At 42.3% G+C, this 27,885-nt stretch overlaps 1 protein-coding gene across 1 annotated transcript in view; it reads right to left on the reverse strand.

Annotated features, from left to right (window-relative positions):
- LOC127425206 (uncharacterized) overlaps positions 1-11,510 on the reverse strand; it is a 59,099-nt gene extending 47,589 nt beyond the window's left edge. Inside the window, exon 1 of the mRNA XM_051670926.1 lies at positions 10,891-11,510. Within this exon, the coding sequence (XP_051526886.1) occupies positions 10,891-11,404 (514 nt within the window). The 5' untranslated portion in view covers positions 11,405-11,510. The remainder of the gene's footprint in view (positions 1-10,890) is intronic.
- Positions 11,511-27,885: the final 16,375 nt, after the last annotated feature.

The raw sequence follows: 27,885 nt of genomic DNA on the forward strand, positions 1-27,885 counted from the left end.
ATCACAAAATACATCACAGACATCTCAAAAACTATGCTGTACAACCGCAATGCAAGAAAAAAGGACACCACAAGCACATGTTTAAGCTTACCCATGACAGACTCTGAGCTTGATTATAAGCCTGATCGAAAAGGTAGGTTTTAGCTTAGATTTAAATATCGCTTCTATCGAAACTGTTCTGAGGGACACAAGTAAACTGTTCCACAATTTTGGGCCGGCTATAGCAAAAGCACAGTCGTCCCTCGACTTCAGTCTAGACATAGGAACCATCAATAGTCTCTGATCAGATGACCTTATACATCTAACAGGTGTATTTATACACAGAAGGTCAGAAAGATAAGGAGGTGCCAGTCCATTTAAAGCCTTAAAAACAAAAAGTTAAAATTTTAAATCAGTTCTATAACGGACTGGCAACCAATACAAAGAGTGTTAGACAGGGGTAATGTGTTCATATTTACGAGTACTAGTCAAAAATCTAGCAGCTGCATTTTGAGAACCCATCCCATTGCTGCTAATGCAATGTGCTTCCAGTCACGCCACAGAGGAAGGCAGACTCATTTTAGCCAATGAAAAAATGTCTGATCGGAGCTGGCGCTTGTCAGTGAGTCGGCAAAATGTGGCTGACCCTATGATACTGGAAGTCTTGGAAACAACATGCTGACTTCCCGTGTGATCATGTTGAATGATCTCAAGAAACACAAAAAAAGGAATGAGATTCATCTGTTTATCACCATTGTAGTAGCCTCATCCTAATGCTGACCTAAGAAAGAAACATAGCAAGCATGCAAAACTCTGTGTTTGTTTTCTGCAGGGAGAGTTTAGAGCCACTGGACCGTCAGTTTTTGCATCAAGGACAAAAAGAAACATTCTTCCATTTTGTAGGGAGGCTCAGTCCTATTACACCCGTCATAAATAGGCCAGGCCACTCTGCAGCAGTATGCTAGAAAAACCAGCACTAACACACATGAACGAAACAGGTTGTCTATTGTCCTCATTACCTTGTCTGTTGTCCTCATTACCTGCACCCCCTCCTGTGCAGGCTCACTATACATTTAGAGAGGTTTGCAACACAATGGGCCAGTGTCCAGCTACCATTTCCTAACCTCCTCTCAGCCAGCCCACTGTTGAATATGCAAATCGACATCTGCTACAGGACTCTTTCTCCTATGTGATATGCAAATTTCGCCTGCTTTGCCTTTGCATTTCTCTCTCTTCTGATTCTCTCTATTCCTCCGCTCATCGGTGCCCATTCCTGCCTCCTTCCTGGTGTCTGCATTCCCCGAGCTTGCCAGGCGAGCAGATGTGTGCAAAAGGAGAGCAAAACTTCAAACAGCCATAGTAATGATGTTGCAGATCGCAAGCAAAAACAGTCGGTGAAGACGAAGTTCTGTGCTTATTAGCAAACAGTGATGGGGAGCAGGGCGTAGAGTCAGGTTTCATGGAGGGGATCTCAGGTCTCTTTTCCTGAGGCCTCGTTATGAGCCGAAAATCATTTCTCATCCTTTGTTTTCCATATTTTCTCTTAATGAGGATGAAGGCTGGCAACCTTCCTCGCACTCTTGGCATTTTGTTATGAGATTATTTGTATTATGAGCACAGTATTTAAATAAATAAGTAGATGAAACTGGATTCTGTATGTAGGCAACTGTTGGCAATCCAGCACTTTGATTAGTGTGAGCACATGTGGAAATTATTGCATTGTTAAAAAAATAAAAAAATAAATTATGCAATATTGTTTTGTGCCACAAATATGATTTTCATCCTTGCATTTAAGATTATAGAAAGTGACCCTTTAAAGGCTCACTTTTGTTTTATTTTAAAATATAAAAAAGACATGCAAGAAAGGATTGGTCTCACAGCAAATGCACATATCATTTTAATTTTATTTTGAGTCAGTCCAAGATTTAGTTCTTGAGTAACACTTCTGAGAAAACGTGCTGCTACTATCAGGCAGTTACTGTAGAAGTCGCATCAAAACTTCAGTGTTTGAAAAGCCATCTAAAGACACTATTTTTATACAATCCAGTGAAGAAAATGAGTATTGATAAGAATTTTTAAATTAAAATGGCATTAATACATCAAATGTGACCTGATTTATTTATTTTTGTTTTTTTAAAAGCAATATTCTGTATTAAACGTAACATGAACATTTAATGAACATGAAATGAAAACATTTAGAGTGCCTTTTGAGCAAAAATTTAAATAAATGAATACAAATTAATGCTATTAATACTGTCTGTAATTATAATGTATAAATGTAAAAAACAAATTCATCACATGGGCTTTCAAGAACTGGCTCCATTGACCACTATTGTTCCTAATAATCCCACTAAGCTGATAACCTATTGAACATAATGTAAAAAGCATTAACTGAATAATGTTGCTCAGAACACCCCATTTTAATGCACAAGCTTTTCATTTTCATTGTAGGGACAAGATGGGCTGAGACAAAAATAACAGGGATTGCCTAAAAATAAGGGAAGCCTGCCATGAGTACTAAGCAAGTCTCACAAACAGACAGATGCTGTCAATAAAAAATGTACTTTTCGACATCATCAGAAAGTTGTAAAGTCTTTTTTAGATATAAGAATATGTTAGAGGCACCATGTGTTCTCCCTCTGAAAAATTTATAGACTGACCAGTAACGTTTAGTTACTACTATATGGATGCTGAAAATGTTCCATATGTGTCCAGTTTTTGTTTAGCAGTTTCTAATTAGATGATTAATAAAACAAAATAAAAAATAAAAAATTCTGTAATCAAATGTGAAGCATTTAAATTAAAAAAGCACGAATGGGGGTGTGTGTGTGTGGGGGGGGGGGGGGGGTATACATACATGTATACAGTATGGTGCAATATGTGCATGTACAACAAACATGTAAATGTTTATATTTATACATGCTACCAATACATACCCATGTGTTCAGTATGCAAAAACTATTTTTACGTTTTCTTTTTCATATTTACACTACTACCTGTTCAAATCCATACCTCTTTGCACATAGTTTCTTTGCACATTCCTGTATAACAACCTTATGTTCATATACTATTCATCTTATTCTGTAATTCTGTGTGTAGCTGTTGTATTTCTGTATACTGAAAGTATTTCTCTAAATACTGGAAACTTTTGTTCAGAGGCCAAATTCCTTTTGTGTGTGTGTGTGTGTGTGTGTGTGTGTGAGAGAGAGAGAGAGAGAGAGAGAGAGAGAGAGAGCACATTTGGGCAGTAACACTCTGATTTAAGATTGTAATACTATATTACTTTGACATACAATTGCCATATTTATGTACCATTACCATATTAATTTTACATGCTGTATTTACATGGTGCTTTCATTTATGGTTACTTATGTAGGCTACTATATAGGCTATTGTCTTACATGGTGCTTCATGGTCATTCAAAGAATACCATGGTACTACCATGGTACTTCGGTGTATGATTACCATATTCATATACCATTGTATTTACATGGTGCTTCAAGGTAATGATGCATGTCCAAAATGCCATGGAACTTTTTTGTGTTTTCATGTAGGCTACTAAGTGATAATCTTTTGGAAAATGTCTTTACCTGCAGTAGTCATTCACAAGCTGCACACATGTTGAACTTAATAAAGACTTTCTACATCTCTGGCAAACAAAATAACAAAGGATTGGTTTCCATTGATTGTAGATAAATATCCACTGCAACCAGCGTTCTCTTTGTTCTCCTTGTTTTAAAGTTTTCTGTTAGTGTGTTGGCGAGTGAGAAACCACTCAACATAATTCAGTGTGTGCATGAGCAGTCTGGGTCATTCAAATTAAATCGACTGTGCCGATGCAAATCAATTCATTGAAAAGAACCAACTCAGAAGAGTGATTGGGATATCTTTAGATTCAAAACTGCCAACAGTAAACACATACAAGGCATGATTTTGTCAGTACTACCCTGCTACCTATTTAGTAAAACAGCTTCGCTACTGAAAAGTTACATGATTTAAAAACTAGCGAAGCTACCACCTCGCTACCAATAAATGTAGTGAAGCTACTTCCGATCACTGAACTCATACTGTCTGCATTATAATCTTGGCTCAATGTGTTGGAGTATGTGTACTAACAGCTAAGCCTCGGCTCTGACAGGTGTTTTTGTATCTAATTTTTTTTCTCTTGTTTCTGCCAAGTATAACCCTTCATATAAAATATTGTTTGGAATAAAGTACGGTCTGCCACAAGGCACCTCGTTGTATGTGTTACCTTTAGGTTATATCATTATGAAACATGGCATGGCATTAGCTTTAATTGTTATGCAGATGACACTCAGCTTTATATATTCTAGAGAACAAATAAAATATCACAGCTTTCAAAGTTGATGGACTGCATTTAGGACTAACCCTAAACCTAACTAACCCTAGCATTGACTGGATGCTGATTAATTTCATTCTGCTACAGTATGTTGTGCTCAAAAGTTTACATACCCTTGGAGAATTGGAAATATATGTACCATTTTTAAAGATAACATGAGTGAGCAGGCAAAACACATTTCTTTTATTTCTTATGGGATTCATATTCAACTGTAGGTTATAACAGAATGGCACAATCATAAAACAAAACAATCAGTTTTGTCTCAATCAGTTGTTAAACCTGTAATGTCATTATACAAACAAACTTTAAAAGTAATGGATCAGAAACCAATGAAATGGCATCATTGTCAAATTGTCCAAAAGTATGATTTGTTAAGTTTTGATAATTTTTTTTAAAGTTTTCATTTATAAAAACAGTATTTAAGTGTATATATGGCCATGCCCCTGATGTAATCTGTCAGTTGATACAAAAATACAGTAGTGATGAATTGTAGAGTTCAGAGATGCAGAACTGCTGTGGGTCAATCATTCTTTTCAGTGAAAGGTTCACATCTATGGAACACTATGCCTGTAGATTTAAAGTTGCAATCAGAACTCACAGTTTTGGGGCCTGGGTAGCTCAGTGGTAAAATATGCTGGCTACCACCCCTGGAGTTCGCTATTTCGAATCCCAGGGCATGCTGAGTGACTCCAGCCAGGTCTCCTAAGCAACCAAATTGGCCCGGTTGCTAGGGAGGTTAGAGTCACATGGGGTAATCTCCTCATGGTCACTATAATGTGGTTCGTTCTCGGTGGAGTGCGTGGTGAGTTGAGCGTGGTTGGCGTGAAGCCTCCACACACGCTATGTCTCCGTGGCAACGCGCTCAACAAACCACATGATAAGATGCACGGGTTGACGGTCTCAGACGCGGAGGTAACTGGGATTCGTCCTCCACCACCCGGACTGAGGCGAATTGCTCAGCGGTCTCCTTCGGATCCGTTAGAGTGTTCGGTTGAACACAGAGTAATCTCAACTCGTCCAGCGAGATGGAGATTGTATGGCTACAGTTTCAAGTCGGACATTACTTCCTTAAGCCACGAGGTTGCACCGGAGAGCAGCAAAAAGCTACGTCCGTATTCGGTGAACGAAGTCGCTGGAAGCCACTTTGGAAGCATTTCAGAATTATTTGAAGTCCTGATGATGTCATGTTTGAGGGACGTTCTGTGGTGTGCCTCATCCAATAGGAGTTGAGAGCTTGATCCTTTAGAGGGCAAGGCTTCATGGATCTGTAGTCTGTTTTGGACTCCCTTTGTTTGATTTTGGCGTGATTTTTATCAGTACAACATCTGACTTAGAAGGACTTATGACTCTGACTTATATTTTATGTTTTGTGACTTTGTATAAAGTTATATATGTACTTAGGTATGTCAATATGCCATTGATTGTTTAGGTACAACATATACACACATAGTTATCTGTATATACATATGAGTCTTTGTATTTGTTTTGTTTCTTGTGATGATTGTGTTTGTTTTTTATTTTTTATTTTTTATTTTGATGTTTTGATTTTATGTAAACGCCTAACCAGGGACGAGCGATGCAAACTAGCTTTATGCTATATGCCCTATTTACACGGCATCGGTTGTCGATGTGTAACAATGCCTAGTGTATTGTCCCTGTTAAATAAATAAATTAAATGACCCCTGTTCATAAATCTGCATACCCTTAGTTCTTAATACTCTGTATTGCCCCCTTTAGCATCAATGACAGCGTGCAGTTTTTTGTAATAGTTGTGTATGAGGCCCCATATTCTTGCAGGTGGTATAGCTGAACCTTCACCTTTTTCTGCTGTAACCACTGGAGGGTCAACTTGGCCTTGTGCTTAGGGTCATTGTCATGCTGGAAAGTCCAAGAGTGTTCCATGCGCAGCTTTCGTGCAGAAGAATGCAACTTGTCTGCCAGTATTTTCTGATAACATGCTGCATTCATCTTGCCAACAATTTTCATAAGATTCCCCGTGCCTTTAGAGCTCACACACCCCCAAAGCTTCAGTGAGCCATTACCACGCTTCACAGTGGGGATGGTATTCTTTTCACTATAGGCCTTGTTGACCCCTCTCCAAACATAACGCTTATGGTTGTGACCATAAAGCTCTATTTTTTGTTCTCGTCACTCCAAATTACAGTGTGCCAGAAGCTGTGAGGCGTGTCAAGGTGTTGTCGGGCATATTGTAACTGGGCTTTTTTGTGGCATTGGTGCAGTAAAGGCTTCTTTCTGGCAATTCGACCATGCAGCTCATTTTTGTTCAAGTATCGTCGTATTGTGCTCCGTGAAACAACCACATTTTTTTCCAGAGCAGCCTGTATTTCTCCTGAGGTTACCTGTGGGTTTTTCTTTGTATCCTGAACAATTCTTCTGGCAGTTGTGGCTGAAATCTTTCTTGATCTACCTGTCCTTGGCTTGGTATCAAGAGATCCCCGAATTTTCCACTTCTTAATAAGTGATTGAACAGTACTGACTGGCACTTTGGATATCTTTTTATATCCTTTTCCATCTTTATAAAGTTCCATTACCTTGTTACGCAGGTCTTTTGACAGTTCTTTTCTGCTCCCCATGGCTCAGTATCTAGCCTGCTCAGTGCATCCACATGAGAGCTAACAAACACATTGACTATTTATACACAGACACTAAATGCAATTTAAAAAGCCACAGGTGTGGGAAATTAACATTTAATTGCCATTTAAACCTGTGTTTGTCACCTTGTGTGTCTGTAACAAGGCCAAACATTCAAGGGTATGTAAACCTTTGATCAGGGCCATTTGGGTGATTTCTGTTATCATTATGATTTAAAAAGGAGCCAAAAAACTATGTGATAATAAATGGCTTCATATGATCACTATCCTTCAATAAAAGACAGTTTTTTTGCAAGATCAGTCATATTTTCAAAATCAATGTTAAAATTTCACAATTTCTGCCAGGGTATGCAAACTTTTGAGCACAACTGTATATTCTGATAAAACGGTAATACTAGTCATAGGACCAAATATAGCAGTGATTGATAGTTAAAATGTGGTGTCTTGGTTCAATGTTATTATTATTAAAAATTCTAATATAATTAACCCTTTAATACATATCTTGGGTCTTAAGTGACCCGGGACCTCATTTCACCCCCTGTACCCCATCCATTTTTTTTAGTTATGCCCACACCTCTTTAGTATTCCTCATCTTTTCTTTTCTGAATAGTGTAACAAAAACACAACAAAAAAAGGTGTTTTTGTTACACTATTCAGACAAAATTGCAAAAACATAATATATATATATATATTATGTTTTTGCAATTTTGCCTTTTTTACTGCTTAATTACCTATAGGGTAATTAAAGACACTAGATATTTAATAGTGTTTTTTATTTTTATTTTTATTTTTTTTTATTTTTTTTTTGCGCTTCCATAAATCATATTTTTATAATTATTTAGTATCTATATAAGTTTACTATCACAGGATATATATTTCTTTGTTTATTACAAGACAAAAGTGTACTATATTCATACCAATAAATACTATATCACATTCATTTCCTGTGTGACAATGGTGAATTATCAGTATGCATGTACACAAATTTTATACATGCTATTTCTAACTTAATGTGATGCTGATGTGTCAGTGATTGACTTTATTTACATTTGGCATTGCTATTTGACAAAGAAGCAACATGGAAGTAAACTATGGCAAGTGTAATACATGAATAGTATGATTTGGCTATTGTCATTTGGGTGTACTACTGAAATTAAGTTTTGTGTCTATCTAGATACAAAAAGTGTTTCACAGCCAGTTGCGTTTCATGAAATTTCAGTGTGGAAGTAATAAACCCTGTTTTATATTTATTGCATCATCTCTTTCATATATGAAAAATGAAACAGAGAAATATTTCTGAATATTCTGTTATTTTCAAATTGTCTTGAAAATGTTTTGAAAATTTGACGCTATCTGGGAATTTTGTTGATCCATTTGTGATAGCTATACATAGTGGTTCTCTAATGACCCGAGTTTGTAATAATGTTTGGTGATACACCCATGAATTTTAAAGTTAACTGGTACCCAGTTTACCATTATGATGCAACAGGCTGATATTGGTTTCACTGACCCTAAAAAATAAACATGGCCAATCCCCAATGGTATTATTCCCATGAGGTCCAGACAGTTGTCTGGGTCAGCTGGTGATGATGTGGTGTCTACATGAGCTGAACTTTTAGAGAGGCCACAGAAACCTGGAGAAAGTTCTTGGTAATCAATCAGCTTAATAAGATGTTCCTCGGGTTCCACAAAGAGCTCACTAGGACTGTCAGGGAGCACTGTCACAGCAACATTAGCCAGCTTCCTCATTAATCAAAATGTGTGTATATTTGTGTGTATGTGTGTGGGATTGTATATAGAGAAAGATAGGACCAACTTCATCTCCGAAAATCATAGACAAATATCAACAGCTATGCCTAGATAGAAACAGTTGTTCCGGAGTAGGTGTGGATTGCATTCCTGGTGTGTGTTTGTGTCGATTTGGCAGAGCAATGGTGATAGCGCGCGCTGGAGAGGGACAACGTGTAAGCATTTCTTTATCACATTTCCTGTAACAACTGGCTAGTGGGTGGACAGCTCTCTTTGACAGTGCATCTCTTACATTCACATTTTTTATGTCGCCCTTCATTAGAGAAAAAGAGAATAGCGGGGGTAGCTGAGAGCAAATGTTACTGGTCTGAACAGATACTGTGAAATGCAGAGAAAGGGAGGAAAGCACAATTATCTTATCTGCAGCTTGGTTCGAAATCCTGTGATTTAAGCAATGAACACGGATCCGACATTCATCCACCGCAGAGAGCATATGACTCAGACCAAGACAAGCAAAGCGGCATTATGCAGTAGACAAGTGACACTGGTGCCCAGCTTCCTGGTAGCATACAGCCTACCGCAGTTCTCATTATAACATAAATGACAGGATACTATAAACAACACTTTATGAAATTTCATATTTTTTGAGCAAGTTTTAAAAGCTGGAAAATGCATCTCCTGCACATTCTCATGATATTTTGACAAAAGTTCACCTTGAGATGCAATTATTAATGTGCATGATAGAGTGTGCTATTCAGAGATTGTAAAATCATATGAATTTGATTGATTTCTTTGCATAAGAAAGAAGTCTGGTTACTCTAACAATAGATCTTAGATTAATTTCCGCTCTTCTTCACGGCTGAAATATTCATGGCGGATATTTAGATATGGCATGAATATCTGAGATTACATCACAGAATATGAGTGTGAATATTTAACATGAGTTTTAATAATTTAAATAACACAGATGATGAGTTACTCTGCATATTGAGACATCAATTTTTAGCAAAACAGCTTTTCTGTTCACAGTTCGTTCAGAAAAGAAGAATGAAAGAATATACTAATTCCATACAGTGACTGGATTTGGCAAGTCAAAAGCTATAACAGCATTCAACACATCATGCAAATGGAGGTTGCATGCTGGTGATCAACAGTTATCTTACTGAGGCTGTGTCTTGTTTAGCTGCACTCAGTTCTACTTTTCTCAAGAATAAGAGTAAAAACCAATCCAACCATCCTTCCATATTCCATTATATTTTTAACAATGTGGCATTTCCTGAATAGCTGAGAGCTGTTCATTATAGGGTGTCATTTCATGGAAAGAAGGATGTTTCTAGCTTCTCTGAAAGAATTTTCCCTGCTTTTCCCTACCCAGTCCACTTACAGGTGCATCTCAATAAATTAGAATGTCATGGAAAAGTTCATTTATTTCAGTAATTCAACTCAAATTGTGAAACTCGTGTATTAAATAAATTCAATGCACACAGACTGAAGTAGTTTAAGTCTTTGGTTCTTTTAATTGTGATGTTTTGGCTCACATTTAACAAAAACCCACCAATTCACTATCTCAACAAATTAGAATACATCATAAGACCAATAAGAAAAACATTTTTAGTGAATTGTTGGCCTTCTGGAAAGTATGTTCATTTACTGTATATGTACTCAATACTTGGTAGGGGCTCCTTTTGCTTTAATTACTGCCTCAATTCGGCGTGGCATGGAGGTGATCAGTTTGTGGCACTGCTGAGGTGGTATGGAAGCCCAGGTTTCTTTGACAGTGGCCTTCAGCTCATCTGCATTTTTTGGTCTCTTGTTTCTCATTTTCCTCTTGACAATACCCCATAGATTCTCTATGGGGTTCAAGTCTGGTGAGTTTGCTGGCCAGTCAAGCACACCAACACCATGGTCATTTAACCAACTTTTGGTGCTTTTGGCAGTGTGGGCAGGTGCCAAATCCTGCTGGAAAATGAAATCAGCATCTTTAAAAAGCTGGTCAGCAGAAGGAAGCATGAAGTGCTCCAAAATTTCTTGGTAAACGGGTGCAGTGACTTTGGTTTTCAAAAAAACACAATGGACCAACACCAGCAGATGACATTGCACCCCAAATCATCACAGACTGTGGAAACTTAACACTGGACTTCAAGCAACTTGGGCTATGATCTTCTCCACCCTTCCTCCAGACTCTAGGACCTTGGTTTCCAGATGAAATACAAAACTTGCTCTCATCTGAAAAGAGGACTTTGGACCACTGGGCAACAGTCCAGTTCTTCTTCTCCTTAGCCCAGGTAAGACGCCTCTGACATTGTCTGTGGTTCAGGAGTGGCTTAACAAGAGGAATACGACAACTGTAGCCAAATTCCTTGACACGTCTGTGTGTGGTGGCTCTTGATGCCTTGACCCCAGCCTCAGTCCATTCCTTGTGAAGTTCACCCAAATTCTTGAATCGATTTTGCTTGACAATCCTCATAAGGCTGCGGTTCTCTCGGTTGGTTGTGCATCTTTTTCTTCCACACTTTTTCCTTCCACTCAACTTTCTGTTAACATGCTTGGATACAGCACTCTGTGAACAGCCAGCTTCTTTGGCAATGAATGTTTGTGGCTTACCCTCCTTGTGAAGGGTGTCAATGATTGTCTTCTGGACAACTGTCAGATCAGCAGTCTTCCCCATGATTGTGTAGCCTAGTGAACCAAACTGAGAGACCATTTTGAAGGCTCAGGAAACCTTTGCAGGTGTTTTGAGTTGATTAGCTGATTGGCATGTCACCATATTCTAATTTGTTGAGATAGTGAATTGGTGGGTTTTTGTTAAATGTGAGCCAAAATCATCACAATTAAAAGAACCAAAGACTTAAACTACTTCAGTCTGTGTGCATTGAATTTATTTAATACACAAGTTTCACAATTTGAGTTGAATTACTGAAATAAATGAACTTTTCCACGACATTCTAATTTATTGAGATGCACCTGTATATTATTTATTGAAATTAAGTTGCAAAACTGTTCTTTCAAAATTAATTGGTAACACTTTACATTAAGGTTCCATTTGTTAACATTAGTTAACAAAACTTTTAAAGCATTTAGTAATCTCTAAATGTGCTGTGGTTAATGTTAATTTCAATATATACTGTAGTAATACAATTTTCAAATCAAAAGTTGTATATGTTAACATTAGTTAATTCACTATAAACAAACATGAACTAACAATGAACAATTGTATTTTTATTAACTAACATTAACAAAAAATAAAAAATGCTGTAAAAAATATATTATTAATAGTTAGTTCATGATACCTAATTCAATAACTAATGTTAACGAATGGAACCTTATTGTAAAGTGTTAACAATTAATTATGGTATAGATGTTACAACCATGAGCAAAATAACATATAAGCAGGCATGTCTACATACTTTTGACTGTTTGATATTAAGCAACTTGGCAGAAGTGTTGTTACTCATTGCACGTGCAGAGGTTAATCAGTCAGAAAAGAGGTCATTTACATATTGAAATATTAAAGATACAATAACAGCCTGTTTAAGGTTCAAAAGTTTAAACTATACACTAAAGTATGACTATTTATTGCAAGAAATATTTACTAACATAATAAGTGGACACAAGGGACAACTGTAATATGTTACAAAAGTGTAGTATTGTGGACAGGCGCTACTCTGATTTAGATTCTATCTGTCAGTTTGCTACCACATTGTTTGTGTAAATGTCCAATTAAACACAGGTTAAGTATGGTGTGCCACAAGGCTCGGTCTTGGGTCCTTTGTTATTCTTCTTCTATAGTATGCTACCTTTGGGTTATATAGTTAAGAACATGTCATTGCATTAGCTTTCATTTTTATGCAGCTTTATATCCCCTCAAGTCCAGAGAGATGGTGGAAAATAGTCTTGCAAAACTTTAAACAAAATGACTGTTTTTGGTGCAAGAAACCTTGACTACAATTATTTGGACTCCAGAGAAAAATATGAAAATATACAAATGTGTATAATATTGCCCCAATAAAGCATAGCACTTACAAACCAAACTAAGTGGGTTGCAGAAGGGCACTGGGAGAGGTGGGAACATGTCTGTAATTCATGTAAATGTAACCTACTTCTACCTGCAAGTCCAGCCAACTCCTCTCCTGACTGTTATTCCTGCAGTAATGGCCTGGCTTGTGACAGCAAACACATCCATCCACATGACCCCCGAGATGATAATTCCCAAAACGTACTGCAGACAAACACACCCAGAGTAGTGTCAGATGAAGATAGACACTCCCACACTCTGTAACCAATACAGTGGTATTTTAAAACAATGCATTCCCTTAAAATATAAATAAGAAATAAAGAGGTGAACTCTATTTCAAAAGCAAACTCCCACACCTGGAGGACCTGTCAAGCACTGTCTGCTATTGAGCTCCAACACTATATCAAGCTAATGGGGGGAAAAGTGGGTCAACATGAATTATTCACGAGGTTCTTCCATTTAAAAGCAGACACTTTGAGGATGTCTCTGAAAAAAATAGAAGAAGTCTCAGACAACACTGTGGATTAGACAGATATCTGAATTTAAAATCACATAAGTCATTAGTTCAGCCTGCTACAACAACTGATGCTACCCATGCATCTAATGATCGATAAACTCAAAAAGCATCCAGAGATTGACACAATGATAATCTGTAATTATAATTCATAATCTGTAGAAATGCATGGTTATTCTGTATTACCTCTCACATTCACAATTTTATGCAACAGAATGGGGACGGATTAATAAGGAATATTTGATATTCAATAACAAAATTCAAAAATTACAAAGATATCAGATCATTTCTCATCTTTTTCTCTCATTTAGAGAAACATCTGAGACAAAGTTGAAACAAAGTTCATACTGAATATATGAAAGAGTGACCTTTAAACAATAAAAAAATATTTCTGGAGAGGCTTCTCAAACATGCCACAACTGCCTACATAAGAGATGATTAATCGAAACACTATTGATAATGTAACTGCGAGACAGAGAAATGTGTTTTTGTTAGATTATTTTTAACAGTACGTGTGTGTCTTTTCCTGAGAGGTAAAGAGAGAAAGAGAGAAAGAGAGATACAGGAGGAATGAGTGTGAGTGAGCGATATGCATTGAATAAATAATTGAATGTATCGAGGAAGACACGCAATGGACGCAGGTTTAATGCCCCAGCCTTAAATTGAGCTGCTCTCTGCAGTTAGGCGCGTGATTTGGTATTTTTATCATAAGAGTGTTTTTCTGTGGGCTGGTATTATAATGACAGATCAGAGCAAAGGGCTGAAAAGGTCAGATTCAGTACAAGCTCAATCTGGAGTACTGTCTTCATTGTACTCCTAATTAAATGTCAGCATCATGGCCAGGAGGAGACAAAGCAGGGGAGAACACCTGGATCTAAATGTCACTTCCCACACAAGCCTGTTCCCTGTCTGTCACTCACTCTTGAGAGCCCCAGTCACCTCTGATTTATTCAGAAAAGGCCAATGAGACTTGCCGAGTGGAATTTGCATGCCACTCTCCGCCCCGGACCTATAGGTATAAAAGCTGGCGTGCACCACTCATTCAGAGCCGAGTACATCTATTGTGTTTGTCCCTTCACCTCATTCCACATACTGCTGGATTTAAGGCGCAGATCAGTGGTCTCTCTCGCACGGTCGAGTGTTGTTTTTCTCCTGGGCGCTTTGGCATCTGAGTTCACAGGTGTAAAAGAGCAATTCCGTAAAAGAGTAATTTCCTCTAAAAGAGCTCGCACAAACGGCTGGAGTCTTTTTAAAGATGTCCTTTCGCTTTTGTGCTACTGGGTGCGGCCGTTATCTCTCCCCATCGGACGGCCACAAAATCTGTCTCGAGTGCTTGGGTCGCCAGCACGCTGAGGCAACATTTGTGGATGGGACATGTTCTCACTGTGAGAATATGCCCATGAGAACATTGCGGTCATGGCTCTCTTCTTTCATTGTGAAGCAGAGAGCCACTGCAGCTGCTCCCCAACTCAGTCCGTCCTGTGTTGAAGCACACGGCGAGCGCCATGAGCGATTTGGGGGCGGCTATGGGAGTCTATCCACCGGCTCAGTCCCCATGTACCTCCCATCCCTCAGCATGCTCATTCTGCCTGGTAGAGTTCACGAGCGAGGCAGGCGGTCCGCCTCAGGGTGGATTTAATGTCTTGTTCGGGGCTCGCGTTGAGGATGAATTATTGGTTGCAGCATCAGAGGGTTGGCTGCTGCTTTCAGAAGTGGACGAGTCTACTGAGCGCCTGCTCTTGGGGGGTAGAGCTCAGGATGAAGCGGATGCTGAGTTAGCAGCCGTGCTTGCCCGGGCAGCTGTGAACATCGGGCTTGAGTGGAAACATCCACCCTTCCCTGGGCATTCGCGGCTGGATGATTGGTTTTTGGGTTTGGAGTGCGACTCACGGCAGCACCCTGCCCCAGTGCCGTTCTTCCCGGAAGTGCACGAGGAGCTCACAAAGTCATGGAAGGTGCCTTTCTCCATCCGTACACGCTCGCGGGCTCGGTAAGTAAACTTACAAGCCTTGGAAAGGAGCCTTGGTCGGTTCCTCCAGGTGGCTGCGTTTTGCGGGCATAGGTGCACCGCCACAGCACGCTTCCCCTCGACACTCCCCCAGGTAGAGCATGCTGTGGCGGTGCACCTATGCCCGCAAAATGCAGCCACCTGGAGGAACCCACCAAGGCTCCTTTCCAAGGCTTTTAAGTTTACTTTGTCATTAGTGGCGAAGGCTTGCAATGCCACGGGCCAGGCCACCTCTGCCCTTTATTCCATGGCCATCCTGCAGGTCCACCAGGCCAAGATGCTTAAAGATCTGCACGAGGGTAGGACTGACCCAGGGCTGATGCAGGAACACTGTGACCAACCTCGCTCTACGGGCAACGAAAGTCACGGTGCACGCCCTGGGTCGGACGATGTCCACCTTGGTGGTCCAAGAGTGACAACTGTGGCTCAAACTTGTGGAGATGTGCGACGCCAAGAAGGTTCGCTTTCTCGATGCACCCATCTCCCAAGGGGGGCTTTTTCGCGACACTGTCGAGGACTTCGCACATCAGTTCTCGACAGTGAAAAAGCAGACGGAGGCCATTAAACACATCCTGCCATGGCACGACTCGGCCACCTACAGGCCTCCGAAGTCCTGCGCTCCATCTGCCCCTCGCCAAGGCCATCCTCCTGGTGCCATTAGCACAGAGGCTGGGAGCCTGGTTAGCACTCTCCAGCCCATCGCAATGGCTTATCAGGACGATCCGTCTCAGCTACACGATCAAGTTCGCCAGACGCCCACCTCGATCCTTCGGGCGGAGGTCACTACCCTTCTGGCGAAGGGAGCGATAGTGCCCGTCCCTCTAGCCAAGACGCACAAGGGTTTCTACAGCCCTTATTTTATCGTGTCCAAGAGAGCGGGTGGGCTAACATAGATGCTAACATAGAAGCACATCCTGGGGTCAGTGCGACATCAGGATTGATTTGCGGCCATCGACCTGAAGGACATGTCCTTCCATGTATCGATCCTTCCTCGACACAGACTGTTTCTTCGATTTTCCGGAGGGGGTGAGCATTGGAGAATGACCCAGGGAATGAGGAAACTGCTCTTTTATTGACAATTTGGGTGCCAGAGCCCAGAAGGCATTCGGCGATGTTAGGATACCCACCTCGTGCTGACCCAGGGGTGGGAGTGGGGCTTGTGGCACACCTGGGTCAGAGTCGTCAATGAGAGTTGCCTCATCCCCGAGTCACCCATCTCAGGACCACCTCGAAGCCCGTCCGGGGTTTCTTGATGGCCGGCTGGTGGGCAGGTGGTGCCGCCTTCCTGTGGGAGGATCTTCTACTCAAAGACCGGCATATGGGCGATTTTGGGGGAGCCGGGGCCGGCACCGCAGGACGACATCCCTGGCGAGAGGCAGACGGGGCACGGGACTTCGGAGGCCTAAAGGCGGCCAAGTCGTGCCGCGGCAGGATGTCTTTGATGGCCTCCGTCTGTTTCTTCACCGTCGAGAACTGGTGGGCGAAATCATCGACAATGTCGCCAAAGAGCCCCCCTTGGGAGATGGGCGCATCGAGAAAGCAGACCTTCTCGGCATCACGCATCTCCACAAGGTTGAGCCACAGGTGCCGCTCTTGGACCACCAAGGTGGACATCATCTGGCCCAGGGCATGCGCCGTGATTTTCGTCACCCATAGAGCGAGGCCGGTCGCGGTACGCAGTTCCTGCATAAGCCCTGGGTCGGTCCTACCCTTGTGCAGATCTTTGAGCACCTTGGCCTGGTGGACCTGCAGGATGGCCATGGCATGCAGGGCAGAAGCGGCCTGACCCGCAGCATTGTAAGCCTTCGCCACGAGTGACGAAGAAAACTTACATGCCTTGGAAGTGAGCCTTGGTCAGTTCCACCAGGTGGCTGCACCCTGCGGGCATAAATGCACCACAACGGCGCGCTCTATCTGGGGAAGCTTGATATATCCCTTAGCCGCTCTGCCGTCGAGGGTAGTCAGCGTGGATGAGCCAGCGAAGCATGTACGGGCAGAGAAAGGTGCCTTCCACAACTTTGCGAGCTCCTCATGCACTCCCGGGAAGAAGGGAACTAGGGCGGGGCATGGCCGTGAGTCGTGCTCTGAGCCCAGAAACCAATCATTTAGCCACGAACGCTCAGGGCAGTGTGGAGTGTTCCACTCAAGCCTGATGTTCGCAGCCGCCCGGGCAAGCACGGCTACCAACTCAGCGTCTGGCTGATCCTGAGCTCTACTACCCAAGAGCGGGAGCTCAGAAGATTCATCCGCTTCCATAAGCAGAAGCCCACCCTCTGATGCTGTAACCGATATCTCATCCTCGTCGTGAGCTCCGATCGAGATATTAAATCCGCCCTGAGGCAGACCGCCTACCTCACTTGTGAACCCTATTGGGCAGAACAAGCGTGCTGGGGGCTGGGAGGTCTGTGGGGATTGAGCCGGCGGGAACACTCCCATATCCACATCCAGATTGCCCGCAGCACTCGCTGACACAGCCGCCTGAGTTTCAACCCAAGATGGACCGGGTCGGGAAGCAGCCGCGGTGGCTCTCTGCTTCACGAAGAAGGAAGAGAGCCGTGACCATAACGTTTTCATGGGCATGTTCTCGCAGTGAGAACATGACCCCTCCACGAAAGCTGCCTCAGCATGCTGGCGACCCAAGCACTCGAGACAGATTTCATGGCCATCCAGTGGGGAGAGATAACAGCCGCACCCCGTAGCACAAAGGCGAAAGGACATCTTTAAAAAGACGCCAATCGTTTGTGCGAGCTCTTTTAGAGACAATAAACTCTTTTGGAATATACTATTTTAACACCTGTGGACTCAGCCGCCAAAGCGCCCAGGGGAAGCACAACACTTGACCGTGCGAGGGTGACCACTGATATGCACCGTAAATTCCAGCAGCAGAAGATAAGGTGACGGGACGAACACACACACACACATGCGCTCATTGGCCTTTTCTGAATAAAGCAAAGGTGATTGGGGCTCTCAAGAGCGAACCCCTAGTGTCACTACATTGACACAACGTCGAGTGAGTGACAGACAGGAAACAAGTTCATATTAATTTTTAAACAACACAATACTAATGTTTTAACTTAGGAAGAGTTCAGAAATCAATATTTGGTGGAACAACCCTGATTTTCAATCACAGCTTTCATGCATCTTTGCATGCTCTCTACCAGTCTTTCACTTTGCTGTTGGGTGACTTTATGCCACTCCTTGCAGCAACTCGGCTTTGTATGATGGCTTGTGACCGTCCATCTTCCTCTTGTTCACATTCCAGAGGTTTTCAATGGGGTTCAGGTCTGGAGATTGGAATGGCCATGACAGGGTCTTGACCTGATGTTCCTCCATCCACACTTTGATTGACCTGGCTGTGTGGCATGGTGCATTATCCTGTTGGAAAAACCAATCCTCAGAGTTGGGGAACATTGTAAGAGCAGAAGGAAGCAAGTTTTCTTCCAGGATAACCTTGTACGGGTCTTGATTCATGCGTCCTTCACAAAGATGAATCTGCCCGATTCCAGCCTTGCTGAAGCACCCCCAGATCATCACCGATCAAAAATTAATTTTTTAAAACAGTGATGATGCTGTTTTGTTTTTAATCAGTAATGTCCTGACTATACTTTGTGATCAGTTGAATGCCACTTTGGTGAATTAAAATACCAATTTCCTTCCAAAACAGCAAAATCTGTACATTAATTTTTTATTACAGAAATTTTGTATTTTGTCAGTTGAGAGGCAGAGAGATGCAGAATCTATAAAGATGGATGTTTATTTAGTCTTAGCTTTCACATTCCTTTGCACTGAGTGCAAATAGTGGTAGATGCTATTTACATCAAGTGTAAATAGCAACAAAAAGCATCTTCTTTACACTAAGTGCAAAAAGCGATGGTTGCTATTTACAATAAGTGTAAATAGCAAAAATCAGTATCTTCACACTAAGTGCAAATAGCATTAAATGCTATTTACACCAAGTGTAAATAGTCAGGGTTGGGAGGATTACTTTTTAAATGTATTCCACTACAGATTACAAAATACATGCTGTAAAATGTAATTTGTAACATATTCCGTTAGATTACTCAAGGTCAGTAACGTATTCTAAATACTTTGAATTACTTCTACAGCACTGGTAGATTTTTTTTACTTGTTCTGTCAGTACAGTAAGACAAAATACACATTAAAAATACATTCTCTGAAAAACCTAAATATCTTATGCAGTGTTGTTTCTAAAACAAGATTAATCAAATTGATCTTGTTTTAAGGATTTTTAGATATTTTGACAGGAAAACAATACAAAAATGATTATCAAGAATACGATTTTTGCCCTAATATCAAAGGTCTTTCTAGAAAAAATAAATTATGATCCAATGTGAATTTTCCTGATAAAAAAATATTATCCTGCCTGGTAACATATGCATTTAAAATGGCTAGAAATATTATTTTAGCTTAGCGTAATTTACACAAGGTTTATTTCTATTTCTTCCGCTCCAAACTTCTCTGTCTGCTCGTATGAATGTAACACATCATAAGAAAGTGTTTCGCCGCTGTTCAAATGCACTTTGGATTGCATCATTTATATGTATAAATGTTTTCCATCTGAAAGGCCTAAATATTAAATGAAACAAATGACAATAAAATACAAAGTAATCTCTTCAATAATAAAAATACTTTTTGAATGTAACTTTATTCTAAATGCCAACAATGTAAATTGTAACTGTAGTGGAATACAGTTACTTATATTTTGTATTTTAAATACATTTTCCCGTTACATGTATTTTGTTACTCCCCAACCCTGTAAATAGTAGGTAAATGCTATTTACACTTAGTGCAAAAAGCAATGGTTGCTACTTACACTGTGTAAATAGCAAAAAATCAGCATCTTCACACTAAGTTCAAATAGTGTTAAATACTATTTACACTAGGTGTACATAGTTGGTAGATGCTATTTTCACTAAGTTTCTATTTAGGTAGATGCTATTTACACCTACTGCCGATTGTGATAAATGCTTTTTCACACATTTAAAAAACAGTTTATATGGTATTTACAAAAAGTGTAAAACAAGTAAAATACTAGTCAGTGAAACAGATTCAGGATGGTAGTTGCACTGAGTGTACAAATAAGTAATGCGCTGTCATTTATACTCAAGTGTAATAGTGTCAGTAGTGGAGCGCATGAGTAATTTTGGAAAATTATTTTACATGATGTAAAAGAGGTTAGCGGTTATTTATTTTAAATGTATTTAACAGCATTACAATGTATTTAAACTAAATGTTTATAGAAACAGACACAAGACACATTTAAAAAGAAGCATCTTATTTATTTTGTTTATTTCCACCCTGTACAAGTTTTTGTTATGAACTTTCCGAGCTCATTAATGTCTTTCTGCAGGATCAAGTTGCACCTCACATTCTGCAACAAGGCCTCCGCATTCTAAAAAAAAAAAAACAGAATGAAAAGCTTGTTAGCACACATATCAAGTATACTTAAAGTTGAGTGTGAAATTGCCACGAATGGAATTGCAAAACTAAACATTGTTTTCAAAACATACTACAGTAGAATTAATGGTTAATCAAACATCATTGTCATTTTATGAATTGACACAAAATTATCAAGCAGTTGCTAACCATCAGAAGGAAAACTCCACAGCTTGACCCATATGATTGGACTGTGACATCAACAGAACCTAGAGTCCAACCATCCAGGGTTTCAATGCCCAAAGAGGCCCGTGTCTTCATGAAATTGATGTTGGAAAAAAGAAGTCCTATTAGACCTATAAGTGTAATAAAGGAACTAGAAACTCCTGGCAGTACAGGAAAAGAACAACAATAAAGGTTCTGTCACATCCACACTGAACTCCCCCTCTCACTCCACACTCCGTTCACTCTCCCTGGACTACTAATCACTTACACCTGATCCCAATCCATCACACAATTACCTCACCTCTATAAATACTCACCACGCCACTCCATCCTTGTCTAGTCTCCACAAGGAACTCTCAGACTCTCCTGCTTGCCTTGAATTCTTCTTGAAGCTACATTAGTGCCCTCAAATCCCTTGAAATTCCAAGGTTTCATCTTCTTCCTTCGACTTCCTGGAGTGGCGATCCTTCCGCATTCTCCCTGGAAACACGAACGCTGTCATTCCAAGCTAAGTTACCAATCCCTCATATAAATGCTGACTTATCTGAAAAGTATCTTCTTCAATAAAGCTCCAGCTACTGGTTTCAACATGTCATCTGTGTCTGTGTGTGTCGTGACAGAAGACTAGACCCAACAACCATGAATCCAGCAAGAGCCGATCTGACCACCTTCAATGATATGATTGACACTCTGGTGAATCAACTATGACAGACATTGCTCACCGCTGAGCTATTAACATCCCTGTAACGTCTCAACAAGACCCGAATGAGACTTCAGCAGCCACAGCCTCTGCTACTTCCGCATCTTCTTCTTCGACGTACATTCCCACTTCCATGGCGACACTAGCACCCTTCTCTGTGGTGTCCTGGATGTCAGGAGAGGTGCTGTCTTGGGGTCCAAATTGTTTCCACAGGTGTCTAATCCTCCACCATCAGCAGCAGAAGAACGCTGTTCCCTCCAAGAGCCCAAGCCCTGGAATTGCTCAGAGGAGCAACGGTGTTCACTAAACTGGCCCTGCGCAGCGCTTACAACCTGATCCGGATTCGGAAGAGGGACAAGTGGAAGACCGCCTTCGTCATGCCCACAGGGCATTATGAGTACCGGGTGATGCCGTATGGCCTGGCCAACACCCCCTCCATATTCCAAGGTTTTATGAATGAGATCTTCAGGGAATTCCTCCATTCCTTCATGATCATATACATAGATGACGTCCTCATCTTCTCCCGAAACCTTCCTGAGCATATCCATCATGTGATGCGGGTCATGTAGAAGCTCCGCGAACATTGTTTGTTCCTCAAATCAGAGAAGTGCACTTTCCATCAGCCCTCTGTCCAATTCCTGGGTTATAACATCGGCCCAGAGGGAGTGGAGATGGACCAAGGGAAGGTTCAGGCAGTCCAGTCTTGGCCACCACCGACCACAATAAAGAAGTTGCAATGCTTCCTCAGATTTGCTAATTTCTACCGCCGGTTCATCAGAAATTACAGCATCCTCGCCTCACCCCTCACTTCGCTCCTCCGTTCCAAGCCCAAGTCCCTGACCTGGCCTATGTCTGCAACCGCCGCCTTTCAACGACTCAAGGATGCCTTCGCCTCCGCTCCCATCCTCATACATCTTAATCCCGAACTACCTTTCGTGGTCGAAGTTGACACCTCCACCACCGGTGTCGGAGCTGTCCTCTACCAGCAGCAGGGGAGTCCCACCATGCTGCACCCTTCCGCATTCTTCTAATGTAAGCTATCCCCGGTGGAGCAAAACTACGACATTGGCAAACAGGAGCTTCCGGCCATCAAGCTGGTACTCGAGGAATGGTGCCACTGGCTGGAGGGTTCCCGTCACCCATTTCAAGTCATCACCGACCATCGTAACTTGGAGTACCTTAGGGATATGCGATGGTTGAACCCACACCAGGCCTGGTGGGCGTTGTTCTTCACCAGGTTCCACTTCCAAGTCACATATCATCCAGGGTCCAAGAACACCAAGGCGGATGCTCTCTCCTGACTACATGCTCCAGATCCCATCACCACTACACCTGACACCATCTTACCATCCTCTCTGATAGTCAGTCCCATTCACTGGACCCTGGACGACCAGATCTCTGAGGCCACCATCGCCAAACCTGCTCCATTGCTTAGGGACACTCCTACGTCCCCACTCCTCTCCACCTACAATTACTGGAAACAGTCCACTCCTCCCTTAGAACAGGACATCCTGGAGTCCACCAGACCCTCCTCAAAGATCGCTATTGGTGGCCCTGAATGTCTCGGGAAGTTCAACAATTCAATTTACATCAAGAGTGTGGAAGGCCTTCTTCTCCCTCCTAGGTGTGTCAGTAAGCTTCCCATCCAGGTATCACCCACAGACCAACAGACAAACTGAATGAAAGATTCAGGAGATTGGACACTTTCTGAGGACCTACTGCCACCACAACCAGCACGGCTAGAACAGGTACCTCCCCTGGGCCAAGTATGCCCAAAATTCCCTGCACCAACCAGTCACCAGCCTAACTCACTTCCAGTGCATGCTCAGTTTCCAGCCACCCCTGGTCCTGTGGTCTGGAGAACCTTCCGACGTTCCAGCCATCAACCACTGGTTCTCGGAGAGCGAGAGAGTCTGGGATGCTGATCATGTCCACCTCCAAAGAGCCGTCCGACACCACAAAGATCAGGCAGATGTTCAACGCTCCACTCCACCTCCCTACCAGCCCGGACAGAAGGTTTAGCTCTCCACTCAAGACATCAGACTCTGACTGCCCTGCAAGAAGCGAAGTCCTCGATACATAGGCCCCTTCACTATTTTACAACAGATAAACCCAGTCGCATACCATCTCCAACTCCCCACACACTATCGTATCTCACCTACCTTTCATGTATCCCTCGTAAAACCTTATCACTCATCTCTGTCTTCTTCTTCCCCAGGGTATGGTGAGGTTGTGGGCCCCCCTCCACCGCTGCTCCTAGACGATGGCCCAGTCTACGGCGTGCGTGAGATCTTGGACTCTCGACATCGAAGAGGTCGTCTCGAGTACCTCATCGACTGGGAGGGGTAGGGCCCAGAAGAAAGATCATGGGTGGCTCGGGATGACATGCTGGACCCAGCCCTGTTAACCAGCTTCCATGCAAACCATCCCCAGTGTCCTGCTCCACGTGGACGGGGCTGGCCTCAACATCGGGAGTTCCACATCCACACCAGACTCCCCTTCTCACTCCACATTCTGTTCTCTCTCACCAGACTACTAATCTCTTACACCTGATCCCAAACCATCATGCAAATACCTCACCTCTATAAATACTCACCCCCCACTCAATCCTTGTTTAGTCTCCACAAGGAACTCTCAGACTCACCTGCTTGCCTTCAATTCTTCGTGAAGCTACATCAGTACCCTCGAATCCCTCATCCTCGATATTCTAAGGTTTCATCTTATTCCTTCAACTTACTGGAGTGGCGATCCTTCCACATTCTTCCTGGAAACACGAACTCTGTCATTCCAAGCTAAGTTACCAATCCCTCGTATAACTGTTGACTTACCTGAAAAGTATTTTCTTCAATAGAGCTCCCGCTACTGGGTTCAACCTGTCATCCTTGTCTGTGTGTCGTGACGGGTTCACTGTTTGACTGATTAAGACTGAATTATTTAGTCTGGTTAAAATATACAAGTATGATCCATATGTTGGAGCCTGGGTAGCTCAGTGGTAAAATACGCTGGCTACCACCCCTGGAGTTCGCTAGTTTGAATACCAGGGCATGCTGAGTGACTCCAGCCAGGTCTCCTAAGCAACCAAATTGGCCCAGTTGCTAGGGAGGGTAGAGTCACATGGGGTAACCTCCTTGTGGTAGCTATAATGTGGTTCGTTCTTGGTAGGGCGCGTGGTAAGTTGGGCGCAGATTCCGCGATGGATGGCGTGAAGCCTCCATGCATGCTATGTCTCCGTAGCAACGCGCTCAACAAGCTATGTAATAAGATGCACGGGTTGATGGTCTCAGACGTGGAGGCAACTGGATTGAGGTGAATCACTATGCGAACATGAGGACTTAAAAAAGCGCTCTGGGAATTGGGCTTTCCAAATTGGGTGAAAAAGGGCAAAAATCCAAAAAAAAAAAAAAGTATGATCCATATGCCCAGGACTATCACATAAGTCTACTACTGGGCAAGACACGTAGAGAAAAATCTCTTAGCATGGCTACTCAATCTAGAAAATAAAACATTCCCTCACCCAACCTATTGTACAATATCTATGGAAATGTTCTAATTCATTCACAGCAGTGAATAAAATCTGGATAGGATTCTGAAGTTAGGTCAAGTGTTCAAGTCTTTGCATCTGACAAAATCTTGTCCTTGGCATGACCTTAAAATATATTCCAGGGGCTGGATTCATGAAATTCTTCTTTAAAATAAATAAATAAATAATCTGAATATAAACTTTAAGTTTGTGAGAATGTTCCTAAGTGCAATTGTTGAAAAATTCTTATGTTTTTAAATGTTCCAAAAATTGATAAAGTCAACACAAACAGATACTGGAGTGATATAAAATTGGTGAGATATGTCTAGCTGCAAAGCTGTAGAGCAGCATTTTCATGCCAGAAGCAGTCTCAGGCTGGAAGTCAGGGCGGAGCTAAGAGCGCATATCGTAAAGCATGCCCAGTATGGTTTGGGTTAGAGGTAGGTGTATGGGGTGGGCACTGGCAATCAACAAACAAAATAGTAAATCATGACATCACCCTTTGACTTCCGACTTGAGACTGCTGCTGGCTGGAAACTGCTGCTCTGGGGCTCTGAAATTGGTTCTGAATTGAACCATAATGAATCATTACTCATTTAAAAGTGGCATTTTTCTATAGTAACACAGACCATCATATTCCAAATGCATACTGTATCTTCTGATACAGACGGATATAGATCCCTAAAATGTAGATCCATAAAACTTACGTTTATCAGCACCCAAAATCAACGGCATAGGTTGCAGTTAGGTTATGTTAAGTGTTTGTGTTAGCAAATGTAAGTTTTAATGTGTTTACTCACTTTGTATTTCCTGGCTTTTGCCATAATGCCAGGAATGCCAGGAATAACTAGGTTGTATACAACTCTAGACTGCAATGACTGATCAAAGCCTTACTGATCTTTCTATATGCATGGGGTGAAACCCTCTCTGACTCCACCTCTCAACTGCTGTCTTAGCATCACTGTAACTTGGGAAACTTTGGCCCTTGAAAAAACCAGTGAGCTCTCCTGTTAAGATCACAGAGAACAGACATAAGCACCAAATGTTTGTTAAAGAAGGAAAGGTAGTAATTGCTTTACTGACATGTTAAATTACAAAGCAATGAACAGGACTAATACGATTGTTCTAATATTACTTACCAGATTACGCTGTAATCTGTAGTATGTGTGGCAGCGGGGGCGTGGTCAAGCATCTCTCCGGAGAGAGAGAAAGCAGTAAGGGCGCTTACACCTGAGCTAAATTTATGTCTAACACCTGTCTCTAATTTCAGTGAGCACGGGAGAGCGGCTTAAAAGAGCCACACCGGCAGCAGTCGGGGAGAGAGATTGGGCAAGGAAGGCCACGGTGTTATATGTTGTTATGCTGATGATGTAATGAAGTGGGACTATTTAAGTAACTATTTGCTTGTGAAACTGTTGAGTGTGTGGAACTGTAAGCGACAGGGTGCACAATTAAACGCCTACCTGAACCAAGAAACCTTGCTTCTAGCTAGCTTTGCAGAATGTCTCAGGATCTACTGTAGGTTAAAACAGTCCATATCAATGTGTGAAATGTTGATTGGGTGTTTAGGGTTTTGGAAATTAACACAAGTAAATGAGAAAGTGTTCTGGGTTTGCTGCCTCTAAATGTATTACTTTTATACATGTAAACTATGTTTGATAATAGAATACATAAAAGACAATAGAGTTTGAAAGCTTACTTAAATTAAAATATACTGAACTGACTGTAATGAGGCAGGCAAGGAATGAGGATCTAAACACAGCTTTAATTAAACAAAAGATAAACAAAGTACTCAGAATATAAAGAAACAAAACACAGGAACAAAACACAGGGAACCAAGTACAGAGCATAACAACACATGCGAAGACTGACAAAGAAACCAGGGGAAACAAGGGCTTAAATACACAAGGGCAATCATGAAAGAAAACTACATAACTAACAGGAAACAGGAACGGGGAACTGAACAAGAATTTCAAAATAAAAGTCTAAGCACAAAAACAGGGAATACATGACAGAGTCCCCCTTTAAGGAGCGGATTCCAGACGCTCCAAAAAAAATATTTGTCCATGGGGTGTGGGGGGAAAAAGAAAACAGGCAGTTCATGGGGGCACAAGGGGTAAGGGGAGCAGATGAACAAGGCAAAGTCAGGGAGACTTGAGACCAAGGTGGAGTCAGAGGGATGGAGAGCCAGGGTGACACTGCAGGCTCGGAGGACCAAGCTGGAGCCAGATGTTCAGAGGGCTGAGGTGGAGCTGGGGGCTTGAAAGACCGAGGCAGAGCCGGTGGGAGTGAGGATCAAAGTGGAGCTGGAGACCAAAGAGGCCAGAGCAGATCAGGCAGACAGTCAGGAGACCAAGGAGACCAGAGCAGATCAGGTGGATGGCCAGGAGACCAAGGAGACTGGAGCAGATCAGGTGGACAGCCAGGAGACCAAGGAGACTGGAGCAGATCAGGTGGATGGCCAGGAGACCAAGGAGACTGGAGCAGATCAGGTGGATGGCCAGGAGACCAAGGAGACCGAAGCAGATCAGGCGGATGGCCAGGAGACCAAGGAGACCAGAGCAGATCAGGCGGACGGCCAGGAGACCAGAGCAGATCAGATCAGGCGGACAGCCAGGAGACCAAGGAGACCACCTCAGGGTAAGGACTGGGTCAGGAGTCTTGGCAGGCTCTGGGAAGGCAGATGGAACCGCTGGAGGAGGAGTCTCTGGGGGAGCAGGCGGAGTGGGGTGAGCCACTGGAGGAGGAGTCTCTGGAGGAGCTGGCGGAACCACTGGAGGAGGAGTCTCAGGGGGAGCGGGCGGAG

The sequence above is a fragment of the Myxocyprinus asiaticus genome, chromosome 34, assembly GCF_019703515.2.
Source record: "Myxocyprinus asiaticus isolate MX2 ecotype Aquarium Trade chromosome 34, UBuf_Myxa_2, whole genome shotgun sequence".
Classification (NCBI taxonomy): Eukaryota; Metazoa; Chordata; class Actinopteri; order Cypriniformes; family Catostomidae; genus Myxocyprinus; species Myxocyprinus asiaticus.